General features: G+C 47.2%; 1 protein-coding gene across 1 annotated transcript in view; it reads right to left on the reverse strand.

Annotated features, from left to right (window-relative positions):
• Positions 1–6,201: 6,201 nt before the first annotated feature.
• The window catches only part of Rab11b (RAB11B, member RAS oncogene family), a 13,245-nt gene continuing 6,117 nt past the window's right edge, over positions 6,202–13,329 (reverse strand). The window contains exons 2-5 of the mRNA XM_021217911.2: positions 9,205–9,400; positions 8,275–8,468; positions 7,907–7,987; positions 6,202–7,213 (exon numbers count right to left, since the gene is read on the reverse strand). Coding sequence (XP_021073570.1) covers positions 7,068–7,213; positions 7,907–7,987; positions 8,275–8,468; positions 9,205–9,400 — 617 coding nt within the window. The 3' untranslated portion in view covers positions 6,202–7,067. The remainder of the gene's footprint in view (positions 7,214–7,906; positions 7,988–8,274; positions 8,469–9,204; positions 9,401–13,329) is intronic.

Raw genomic sequence — 13,329 nt, forward strand, 5'->3', positions numbered from 1 at the left:
ACAATCGCTGAGGCATCCAGTCTCAAGGACAGAGCAACTCCCAGGCTCTCCACCTCAAAGGTGTGACCTGCTGTTGTTACTATTTCAAGATAAACTTATTTAATAAATTGTTTCCATGTAGTGTTTCTTCTCTTGCACCCCATACCTTCTCCCTCCTGTTTACGTGCAGCTTTTCTTCTTGGTTAAAGCATCCACCCCTGCCTTAAAGCTCCCTTCCTTTCTGTAGGTTCTGCATATTGTTCCTGGTTAGTTTGTTTGTTTTTAACTTGGCTCCAAATGCCATCTGTCTTATTAAAATAATCAAAATCGTAAGCTGGTATGAGACTGAGGCTTGAGTTTTGTGCTATCTAGACTTTCTAAATTTCAGTGGCAGTTGGTTGACACTCACCAGCTCATATAGACTGAGACACTCTGTCATTTCACACACACACACACACACACACACACACACACACACACACACACACACACACACACACACACACACACACACACACACACACACACACAGGGAGGGAGAGAGGGAGAGGGAGAGGGAGAGATATGAATGAGTTTGAATGAGAAGGGTGCCCATGGGCTCATACATTTGAATACTCAATCAGTTAATAGAATTGTTTGAGCAGGATTAGAAGATGTGGTCTTATTGATAAGATATATCACTAGGGGAAGGCTTAAAGGCTTCAAAAGTGAGCTCTCATTTGCTGCTCCCAGCCATGATGTACTCCTGTCTTAGGGTCTCTATTGCTGTGAGGAGACACCATGACCACAGCAACTCTTATAGAGGAAAACATTTCATTGGGGCTGGCTTATAAAGTTAAGAGGTTTCAGAGGTTCAGTTCATTATCATCACGGCAGAAAGCCTGACAGCATGTAGCCAGATATGATGCCGGAGAATGAGCATCTTGATCTACAGACAGCAGGAGAGTGAGACACAGTTCCTCCAACAAGGCCAAACCTCCAACAATGTCAGTCCCTATGAGCCTATGGGAGCCATTTTCATACAAAGTACCATAACTCCTATCCTTATGGAAATGTAAGTCCCCAAGAAACTCTTGCTTCTGTAAGTTGTTTTCACCACAGTGCTTTATCACAGCAACAGAAACGTAACTAATACATCTGAGTGCTCAAATTCACCGCTGGAAGCCATGTGAGGTCATTTTAATGAAAAACCTTCCCTATAGGCTCTGAGATTTGAATATTTGTTTTCCAGATGATGGCATTATTTGGGGGGAGGTTTATGTGTTACAGCCTTTCAAAAGGAGTATGACATTGGGGGCAGGCTTTGGAAATATAAAGCCTCGCACCACTTTCCTTTCACTCTGTGCTTTGTTTTTACACTTGATGTAACGTCTCAGCTTCCTTTTTGCATCTGCCACCATGCCTCCTGCTTGGTGTTATACTTCCCTATCGTAATTGACTCTTTTTCCCTCTGAAACTGTGAGTCAAAATAAGTTCTTTTTCTGATACTTTGCCTTGGTCATGGTGTTTTGTCACAACAGAAAACTAATATATTACGTGAAGGTTAAAAAAGAGAATTGACTTCACAAATTTGTTCTCTGACCTCCACCCATGCACTGTGGCATGTGTATGCACACAAACATATCATATGCATTCACAGTTAATAAAAACTATAGAAGTGATGAGAATAAAATCATTTAAATGACAAAAGTTTGATTGAATACTTATAATTCAGCCAGAATAGGAAGCACTTGCCTTTAATCTTAGCATATGGGAGACAAGGCAGGAGGTCGTTTTGAGTGTGAGGTCAGTCTGTGCTGGATACCAAGACCTTGTCTCATAAAAACAATAAATTCAGTGCTTGGGAGGCAGATGCAGGAGGATCTCCTAAGTTTGAGGCTACCTTGGTCTAAGTAGTAAGTTCCAGGACAGCCATGGCTACATAGAGACCCTGTCACAAAACAAAACAAAACAAAAAAACAAAATACAAAAACAAAACAAAGAAATAAAACAATCAACACAACAAAATTTCCAAAACAACAAGAAAATGCCTCTGTGTTAGTTAGGGTTTCTCTTGCTGTGGTGAAGCATCATGACAAAAGTGCGAGCTGAGAGGGAAAGGGTTTATTTGGCTTATACTTCATACTGTAATCCACCACTGAAGCATGTCAAGACAGGACCTCAGACAGGGTAAGGTCCTGGAGGCAGAAGCTAACGCACAAGAGGGGTGCTGCTTCTCAGCCTGCCCCTCATGGCTTGCTTGGCCTGCTTTCTTACAGAACCCAGAACCACCAACCCAGGGGAGACACAACCCACAATGGACGGGGCCCTCTAGTCCCATCAATCACTAATTCAGAAAATGCCTTACAGCTGGATCTTATGTAGGCATTTTTTTTTTCAATTGATATTCTCTTCTTTCAGATGTCTCTAGCTTGGGTCAAGTTGACATTAAGCCAGTCAAAATAATCTTCTAATACTGACCAAGCACCAAAATTATCCCAGAATCTTCATTCTCTGACTTCAGGAAACCTGGCTCCCTCTGTCCCAACTCACATACAATCAAACTTCTAGCCACATTGCCTGTCTAAGATGATTTTAGTTGTCGTGACAAAGGGTTTGGGAGCAGGATATTGGAAAGAGGAGAGTCAGTTGGATAATTCAGCAGGTAAGGGTGCCCATCACTAAGCCTCATAACTTCAGTTTGATCCCTGGAACCCAAACAGTGAAGAAGAACCAATTCCTGAAAATAAATTGTCCACTAAGCTCAGATAGACAGACAGACAGACAGACAGACAGACAGACAGACAGATATAGAACATACGTTTTTAAAGTATAGAGGCTTATTTAATTCACTATTCTGATGACTGAGAGGTCTAGGAGCAAGGTACAACATCTGGTGAAGAACTTCTTACAACTTTGTAATGTGGCAGAAGGAACTGCAAGGTGAGATGTTAAGTGTGCCAAGCTGGGTCTCTCTTCCTCATCTTATGAAGCTGCAGTGCTATCATGGGAGCCCTACTCTGATGACCTCATCTGTTTCTAGTTAACTCAGAAAGGCCACACTTCCCAACGCCACTAACATTGTTTCAGGTGTAGATCAGAGTTTTGAGACCACCCACTGAGGTTTCCAGGACAGAGAATTGCACCTAGGACATATGGTTAGAAATAGTCTAGGGCTGAATGAAGGCTTAGTGTCTAAGAGCACTTGCTGTGTAAGCAAGAAGACCAGAACCTGAGTGTCACCCTGCACACATCTGTGATCCCAGCACTGATGATGTAGGGAGAGGGGGACTGCTTGGGCTTGCTGGGAGAAATCCTACCTCAAATAGAGGAAGACACTTTCTAACCTACCTCTGGTACTCTCCATAGGTATGTGCATCTAGACACATACGATCATACACCATGCAGACACTACAAACTCAACATAGACATATATAAAGAGACAAAAAGAGAAAGTAAGTTTATAAAGAAAAGGAAAGTAAGATGGAAATGGCTTTATGGTTAATAGCACGATTGCTCTACTAGAGAACTCAGGTTCAATTCCCAGCACTCACATGGCAGTTTACAACTATTTGTAACTCCAGTTGACATGTTCATCTGGCCTCTGTGGAAACTGCATGCATGTGATATATAGACATACATGCAGTCAAAACATGCATACACATAATGTTCCAAAAACAAAGAAAAAGCAAGCTGGGCATAGTGGTACATGCATTCAGGAGGCAGAGGCAGGCAGATCTCTGAGTTCAGGGCCACCCTGGATTACAAATCAAGGCCTGGACAACAAGAGCTCTGTGAGCTGGGGGAAAATATGTACTCAGAGTGCTAAGCCACAAGGCCCATGACTCTTTAGAGGTGAATTAGCATTGTACCTGCTTCCCCACATTTTTATATCTTGGGCTTTCTCTTTTTCCTGTGTAGTCCTGGAATTTGCTATGTAGACCAGACTGGCCTCAAACTCCTGCATCCCAGGTTCATGGGCTTTCTTGAACATGTTGCTTGCTGGATGTGGGGAAGGGTTTTCAGGACTTTTGTGTTTTTGTCTTTCATGTGTTGATCTTGGTAGTGTTTTCTCCAGTCCCTTGCTACACTATGACAGTTACAAACCCAACAATTCTATAATAAAAGTTTGTTTGGCTAAGACAGCCCTGGATAGGGCTGGTGAGATGGCTCAGCAGGTAGGAGCACCCGACTGCTCTTCCGAAGGTCCAGAGTTCAAATCCCAGCAACCACATGGTGGCTCACAACCATCCGTAACAAGATCTGGCGCCCTCTTCGGGAGTTTCTGATGACAGCTACAGTGTACTTACATATAATAAATAATAAATAAATCTTAAAAAAAAAAGACAGCCCTGGATATTCTGCCTCCAGTTCTAGTCTAGTCCCTACCTGGACACAGCAGCTAAAAGCTTGACCAAACAACAAAATGAGTTGCTTATGCACTAGTTTTATTTTTGTTATGAAAGACAATGCTGGTGTAGGTGAATGCAGGCATGTGCATCCTATAAGAGCCTACAACACCCCTAGCTGAAAGCTTTTGACTAGGTTTACAGTACCAAATGTGAACTCTCTTCTGTGGAATGGGCTTTAGATTTAGTCAGAAAGTCATGCCACTACTGCACCAGCAGGCCTGTCTTACCTAACATGTTAGTACTGTAGCACGCAGGGTCTACAGGCAGTTGGCAGAGACAGTTCTCTAGCGTCTACACAGCTTCTGGCACTATGAAAGCTAGGCAGGAAGCTTCCAGATCAGTTCTAGCTTGATTTTTCCATTTCTTACAACCAAAGCAGATGATGTGTTGCATGTACACTGCATATCTACTTATGTATGTACACTGTGAGAGCATCAGTGTATACACTCTATGTGGATACATTTGTGTGTGCACATTGCATGTGGCCATGTGCACATTTGTGTGTGCAAATAGTCTCTGCTAAGGGTCCAGGTCAGAGGACAACTTTATAGGGAGTCCTCATCTTTCACATGGTTTGAGACAGGGTCTTTCTTGTTTTACCCCTACAGAAGCTAGCCCATGAGCTTCTGAATGTCTTGTCTCTGCCTCTCATTTCCCTGAGGATTGTTGAGATTACAGGTGTTTGCATTAATGAGTCCAACTAAGTGAGTTCTGGGATTTATACTCATGCAGCACTTTTACCCAGAGCCATTGGTCCAGCCCAATGACATTTGTTTTGTAAAAATATTTAGTGTCATGTGGAAATCAGAAGACAACTTGGAGTTGATTCTTCCAGTTCATCAACTCCATTGGCAGTTCCTGTGAGCTGAGTCTTAGATCTATGCCACCTCCTGCTTATGTCTGCTAGACAGTCCACCTTCCACCATAGCTTTGGCCAAGGCTAACTTCTTTTTTGTGAGATTCCCTAAAGATCCACCCCAACTTCTTTGGGGTCTTTAGTTTTTTCTTTTTTTTTCTTTTAATTTAAATTTTATTTTCTTAGACATGGTGTTATGTAGCTGAGGCTGGCCTTGAACTCCTGATCTTTTGTCACCACCTCCAAAGTACGAGATAACAAGTCTGAGCCACTCCCCTCTTCTAACACACACACAAGGAGGCTATATTCATTCCAGAATCAGAAGGCAAGACAACCCCAGGTTCTCTTCATTTAGAGACTAGGGCTTCTAGAACAGCTGGCTGTATTTGGATTTTAAGATTCCCTTCAGGGGTGGAGAAGAACACATCTCATTACTTACTATCTGCTTTGGGCACAGGAACAAGGGAGATAGGTTCTGGGAAGCACCAGTGAAGATCAAGAGCTGCTCACCTTGTAGTCACTGTTGCCCTCTACTGTCCCCATCAAGTGTCATTCTTGAGTAAAGACAGCCACAGTAGAGCTGACATCACCCAGTTATCAAGTACACCTTCCTTGCCAGGACCCCAGATGAGAAGTTCATTGTTGGCAGCAGAGGGCATCCTAGGTCTGTCAATCCTAAGTACAAACTATTTGGGAAAGGCCGGTACAACTTCTCCTTAAACTGTTCCAAGTGAAGGCTGCCACTTCAGGTCAGCAGCATTTCCTTCTTCCACACTACAGGAGCCACTTGCATAGGACTCACTCTCCCCTCCTTGGGGCCCAAGATCCTTATCTTACAGCCTACTGTGCAAGATCAGCATGCCTACCCACTGTCTTCAGCAGGTACTAAACTAACCTACTATTGGGGACAAGTAAAAGGGCCCTGGTTCAGGTGCATCATTTTGTGGAGAGAAAGAAGACAGAAGCTGAGCGGTGGGTTTCTGTACAGAAGTGGCTTATACATTTTAGTAATGGGCAACAGTGCAAGGGCTACAGGGAGAATAAGAGTTCGAGAGCTGGGGTTTGGCGTAAATTTTACAAAGTGTATAAAGAATCTGTTTCTCTACAATAACAAAAACCAAAGGCTACAAGAGCAGTTGTATATACAAAACACGAAGATATTGCTTCACTTGCAGACAAGTTCCTGACCAGACAAGGAGACGAGACAGAGAAGTGGGGATGGGCAGAGGAGAGCGCTGCGTGCAGAGGAGGAAGGAGAGGGGGCAAGGGTGTCTTCTCCCAGCATAAATCTACAGGCAGGAGCAGGAGTGTGCAGGCCTGGGAATGCTGGAGGCCGTGCTGGCACTGGCTATGGTGGTGTAGGCAGGAGGTAGAGCCCAGAATGTCCACCTGCTCAGCCTCTGATGCCTGGCTCTTCAGGCATCAGCTCAGAGAGGGTTTGGGATGAGGATACAGGGCCAGCTGGGTCAACTGGCCAGAGAGGGAAGGAGGTATCAATCCCTGGAGTCTGGAAAACAGGAGAAGTAGGCTCCTTACACTCATCTTCCTCACCTCTGGCTGGCCCTGTCCATCCTACCAGCCTCCCTGCCCTGTCAAGATGCCCACAACATCCAAGAGCAGGTATATAAGCAAGGGGCTGTTAGCTTCTCTTGAGCAGGCAGGACAGGAGAGGTCACTGGATTCCTGCTCTTCCTGGGTCATTGGGCTGGTAGGCAGAGCTCACTTGGAGGGTGGGAGCAGCCTGTCCTAGAGGGGGACAAGGGAGGGGCCGGGAGGACACTGGTGAAGGGCTGGCCAAGGATCGAGGACGTGCACGCCCGCTGGGTGAAAGTGCAGGGCAGTCACAGGTTCTGGCAGCACTGCAGCTTATTGGGTTTCTGTCCATCGGTGGTGGGTGGCACACTGATGTCCACCACATTGTTGCCAGGGGACTCATCATGGGCTGCACGGTCAGCGATTTGCTTCTGTGACACAATACGGTAGATTTCTGCAACAGGGAGGATGTAGTGAGCAAGCTGTGTACCATAATGAAGGTAATTTACCTTTCTGCAGGGCATTGGCTAGATGATTCCTAATCTCCAACTTGACAGAACCTAGAATCACTTGGGAGAAGGGCCTCTGTGCACACCCATCGGGGAGGATCTTGATGACATTAATTGACATGGGTAGAGCCATTCCCTGCAGGGGATGTCTGACTGTTTAGTGGAGAGAGGGAGCTAAGTGGTAGCTTGCATGTATCCCCAGTCTCTTGATTGTGATGGCGTGACCAGCTGCTTCAAGTACCTTGAGCTGTCGGCCAAAATAAATGCTGAATTTGCCCCCTTTTTAGAGTATTTTATCACTGCAATAAGAAACAAAGACAATTCTCCGCCACACTGTAGGGAACCCCTACCACATCATGGTGAAACAGAATTCGGGGTTGGGCTCTTGGAGGTTCCCAGGCACAGTCAAGTGGGCAGGGGCAGGAGCAGGTGACAGAACTGGTCCTACCTAGCCCAGGCTGCTAGTTCCTTCCTTCCCCTGCAGACCCAGAAGGGCCCATATCCCAGGACTTAGGTGCGGACCTCTGTGCCCACATGCCAGCAAGGGCTAGCTAAGTCCTGATTCTGTGGGGCAAGGGAGGTCTATACTGGGTCCTACACAGAAAGCACCTTCCTACCCCCACCCGACCCCGACCCACCTGTGAGAATGTTCTTGAATGCTTCCTCTACATTGGTGGAATCCAAGGCTGAGGTCTCAATGAAGGACAAGTTGTTCTTTTCTGGAAAAGAGAAAATTCTCTCTTAATAAGAGGGATTGGCTCCCACACCCCTCTCACTCCCCTCCAGGACCATACCTGCCCACCTGCCAACTCAGGATCTGAAGAGTTGCTGCTAGTAGGTGGGACCAAGAGGTTGACTACTCAGGGACAAGAGGCTGAACACAAGTACTATTACTATGAGCCTTGACACCGGAGGAGGTGGGTGTCGGACTTCTAGATGTTTCTCTGAACCTGTCCAGTCTAGTTCTCAGAGCACAGTCTTACTGGCATGTCTGCCACAAGCTCACCTGCAAAGGCACGGGCCTCATCAGTGGGCACAGCCCGAAGGTGGCGCAGGTCACTCTTGTTGCCCACCAGCATGATGACAATGTTGCTATCTGCATGATCCCGCAGCTCCTTCAGCCAGCGCTCCACGTTTTCATATGTCAAGTGCTTGGCAATGTCATATACCAGCAATGCACCCACTGCACCACGGTAGTACCTGCAGAGTAAGTACAGATATCAGCCTTAGACAAGAGGGTGGTGGCAGCCTCATGGAAACCCTAGAGGATGGCCCAAGCACAGGGCCCAGAAGGGCAGTCATCCTATCTTTGAAGGAGGCCCTTTAGGAATGGGAGAGACTGAGGAGGGAATTTGGGGCTCAGTAATAGAAGACACCCAAAGGCCATCAACAGAAGGAGAAGATATAGCAGCTGTGTAGGGAAAAGGCTGAAACCAGGCATAAGTGCCAGTGTCCACTGTGCAAACAGGCCTGTACCACAGATGGGACCATTTCCATCCTCTGGGGATAAAGGACCCATGATAAGGCCATGGTGAAGAAAGTGCAAAGCACAACAAATGAGGTGAGGGGACAGCCAGGGGAGGTTGGGGGTGCAGAAAGAGGACGTCTGGGTGAGTCTTAGCAATTGGGAGGCAAAATGTATGCTAAGACTGGGAGAAGATGCCAGGAACAGGAAAACAGGTAGGCTGCCTGGGTGGGGTTGGGTGAAAACAGAAGGCCTAAGCTAGACGTTCACTGTCCACCCAGTCATAACCTCACGGCCAGGTTGCGCAATAGGCTGGATATTGGTCTGCCTCTGGGTCCCACAGCTCTTGGGGTACAGCCCTGATCTCAAATTTTCCACGCTCTAGTTCAGCCCTACATACCCTTCCACGCTCCCATGTCACATGCCCACACACCCCTGCTATCTCCAGGTCTTGACCCTAGCTAAACTCACGCAGAGGTAATGGCACGGTAGCGCTCCTGGCCAGCAGTATCCCAGATCTGAGCCTTGATGGTCTTGCCGTCCACCTGAATGCTGCGCGTGGCGAACTCCACTCCGATGGTACTCTTGCTCTCTAGGTTGAATTCGTTTCTGGTGAAGCGTGACAGCAGGTTGCTCTTACCTACACCTGAGTCCCCAATAAGCACCACTTGTGGGCAGGGAGAGAGGGAGGAGAGGTGAGGATCCGGCAGCACCCAATGTTTTCCATACCCACCCACCAAACCTGCATGGTGGCTCCCTGACTTCTGCCACCCACGGACACTCTGGGAACACACAGGTAACGGGAAGCTTCAGAAACAGCACTGATGCCTTTGCTTGTGCTTGCCTTCAGAGGAAGACTGTCCCAGCTAGTATATGGTGATAGCCCGGGCCACACTGCAGGCAGGACGGCTTGAGATTCACCAACCTGACAGCTGAGTAAGTCAAGATTAGTCACAGAAAGTTCTGAAGTTGAGTGACCTTGAACAAGTCACTTAACCTTTCTGGCCTCCTATTCTACATGTGTGAACAGGAAGGCAGCTGTCCTACTTGAAAGATGGAATTGAGAGTACAGAGTCAGGAACTAGCCAGCATGCAGTACAAAGGAAGGGACACAGGTGAGCATGCCATTATTACAATGGCTTTGTTCAGGGCACAGGATGGATTAGTATCTATTAGAGTTTGTGTCTGGTGTTTTAAGTAACGGGAAGCAATACTCCTCCACTGTCCGTGCTTCTTCTCCAGCTGCTTCAGACAATTCTGACAGTTAAATGAACAACAGGAATATGCGTTCTGGCTGCAGTCTAGACACAGCTGGCCACCACTCCTGCCTGAGATCAGGATTACTACTCAGTGCTCCTAGAGGGTCCCATCACTGTCATCTCTTTATAAGGTTTATATGTAAGTGTGGCTTCCTTTAACCTAAAAGCTAGCCTTGTAACAGTGAAAGGCAGAAAAAGTCTCTAACCCTGTGCATGCCTCCTTGCAGCTGGAGTCAATCAGGAAGATATAAACCTAGGGCTGCAGCTCAGATGATAGACGGCCTACCATGGGTCAAGCCCTTGGTTCAGTCTCCAGCACTGCATAAACAGAGCATGGTGGTGCATGCCTGTAATAACAGAAATGTAATCCCAGAACTCAGGAAGTGGAGGCAGGCTGATTAGAAATCTAAGATCTTTAAATCCAGCACTTGGGAAGCCAGCTTGGTCTACATATCAAGGTCCAGGTCATTCAAACCTACACAATGAGACCCTGTCTCAAAAAAGCCATGTCTGCCCCCTGTGACAGGGCCTGGGAGGGCTGTTCTTAGTCCCAGGACTCAACATGCATGTGTTCACATGTATACAATGCAGATGTGATTGGCAGTAGGCATCTAATCAGATCTCAGCTAGAAATCTTGTGGTCCCTGAGAGCAGAGGTGTGGAACTCTGTAGCTGAGGGTGGGCCTACCAGTGGAGAGTCAAGGGAGGGAGCTGCAGGCTTGGTCATCCAAGGCCTGAGGAATAGGAAAGAGTATTCACCCAGGATCTGGCTCCCAGCCTAGGGAAAGACAGGCATGGCAAAGCCACAGACTGAACCTGAGCTCTCTGGCCCTACTGAGTGTGAGACAAACAGTGGGAGAGCTCTCAGGAGGAACCTAGGACCTACCTGGGAGTTTTAAGGCCTGGAGGGCTCACGGTCCAACAGGTAGCCCTTCCCTTCCTACAGACAAGTGAGCCGCTCAGTTTACATGTCTGATTTCTCTTTCTTGAAAAGAGTACATTTTTGTGGGGTGAGGAGAAAGGGGAAAGTAAGAGGACAGTGAGACAGGGTAGTCCTGCTGACCCTAACTTTTCATCTTCCTGCCTCTGCCTCCTAAGTGCTGGCGTTATAGGAGTGTACCAAAAGGCCAGGCTAAGAATACATTCTCTTGATGCTTTACGACTCCAAGCATTGCCCTGATTTTCTCCTTTCTGCACACTTAACCCCTAGAAAGTACTATCTATACTTCTGTCTCTGCCTCCAGGTCTCCAAGGCCTCACAGGCCCCAGACTGAGCACTGTCATCCAGGGTATGGGGAGTGGGAGGAGCATTCATCTTTGAATCAGGACCCAATGGTGCGGTGGAAAATATACAGTCAGGCAACAGATTTGAGGCTGAGTTCACTAGCCCTGCTAAGCAGGCTGAGGGGCACATAATAGGAAGAACCCTCCAGGGGAACTCAGGACCCCCCCCCCCCAGTGAATATACCAACCTACAGACATCCCAGGGGCTACACGAAATAGGTCAACTATCACTGCCTTGTCCCCATGCAGCAGCTCAAAGGGCCCTCCTTCTCCTACACTGTTTCTTCCTGTGCTTCAGTGGTGCCACACTGCCCATCTTAGAGCTGCTGCAAGTTATCCTTCTACTTGAAAATGGAAGGGAGCCACATAACTGGGTCCCTAGGCTTTTGGCTGTAAATACTGCTGGTGACTCTTAAATTAACATCCATTCTGCAAGCCCAGATTGGTGCACCCTCTGCCTTTACATCCTGACAGAGCCCCATATTTCAAATCAGCACAATAGAATAGAGTCTCCTGCTCACCCAAATCAACTCACTGGGTGCTACCTTCACCTTCCTGGGCTTATTAGTCAATGACTCACTCAACTTGGAAGGTACTCATGACAACCACCGATAGTCATCTTTAGTTCTTTCTTCCTCTCATACTCTAAGATCAATCCTGCATCCCCTTTGTAACTGAAGGGACACTAGAATGCTTCTGGGAACCAGTAATACAATGTTCTGTTTCCATGTGGGTTCCATCAGATAGCTTCAGGTGCCAAAGACATACAAAATTATACGTATATGTGTACTTTCTTTTGAGATAGGGTCTCATGTAGCACAAGCTGGCCTCCAATTCACAATGTACCTGAGATATACCTAGAAATACTGATCATTTTGCCTCTTCCTCTTGAGTGTGGGGAACACAGGTATTTGGTAGGTACCATGTCTACCTGGTGTATTTGAAACTAGGGCTGAGAATCCAGGGTCTCATGCATTCTAGGAAAGTGCTCTACCAATTGAGCTACATCCCTAGCCCTGTACTTGTGTATACAAATTCAGTTGCTGGACAAAGTATAAGTGTGTGTGTGTGTGTGTGTGTGTGTCTGTCTGTCTGTCTGTCTGTATCCCTGCTCCTTACTACCTTCAAAGGCCAGGTTGTCTGTGTCATCTTACACTGTTATCACAGTATCAGCCTTCTTTTGAGGTCCCAGTCAAAAGCTTGTACTCCTCACAGCCACAAGAAAACACCTGTGAGCACTAGAGCCATACTGCTTGCCCCAGCCAGGGACTTAGGAGCAGAACAACTTAGATGGGTCCTAAGTCCCTAAGAATCAAAGCCCAGGTCCTCCCTGGGGCCCACAAGGCACAGCACTACGTGTCCTGAAGCCTCTTTCCCTTCCTTCTCTCTCCCACTCGCTCTAGCCAGCTATATGGGCTCCTTGCTCTGCCTTTAATACATCAAACACAGTCCTAACTTAGGACCTTTACACAGAGTATTCTTGCCTGATCATTCTTTCTCTGGCCCTTGCCTCATGTCTTTGTAAGCCCTTGGATGCCACTTGGTCAAGAAGACCCTCTCCACAATCCTATTATAACTACTTTCCCAACACTCCCCATTCTCTCTCCTAGGCCCTTCCCCCTAAGCCCCCAGCTATTGCAACCCTCACATGTATCTAGTTTTACGCTTTTCTGTTTTGTGGCTATCTGCCCTATAAGCAGGACTCTTGTTCCCTGTTGTATCCCCAGGCCTGACACAGGGCCTGGCATACATCAAGTGCTAACAAATGTCTGTGGAATAAATAAGCACACCTCAGAGCAGGTGGGAGGGCCCCCTGCCTACACTGTCTGAATCACCTGTAACATACTGGGAGGATGCCCAGGTTGCCCTCTCAGGGCACAGGTGAGGTGGGGCAAAACAGGGAGCCCAACCCATTTCACCTTTAGAGGCAAGAATAATAAGACTGAGGCGGGCTGATGAGATGGCTCAGTGGGTAAGAGCACCCGACTGCTCTTCCGAAGGTCCGGAGTTCAAATCCCAGCAACCACATGGTGGCTCATAACCATCCGTAACA

Source organism: Mus pahari, chromosome 18 (assembly GCF_900095145.1).
Source record: "Mus pahari chromosome 18, PAHARI_EIJ_v1.1, whole genome shotgun sequence".
NCBI classification, from domain to species: domain Eukaryota; kingdom Metazoa; phylum Chordata; class Mammalia; order Rodentia; family Muridae; genus Mus; species Mus pahari.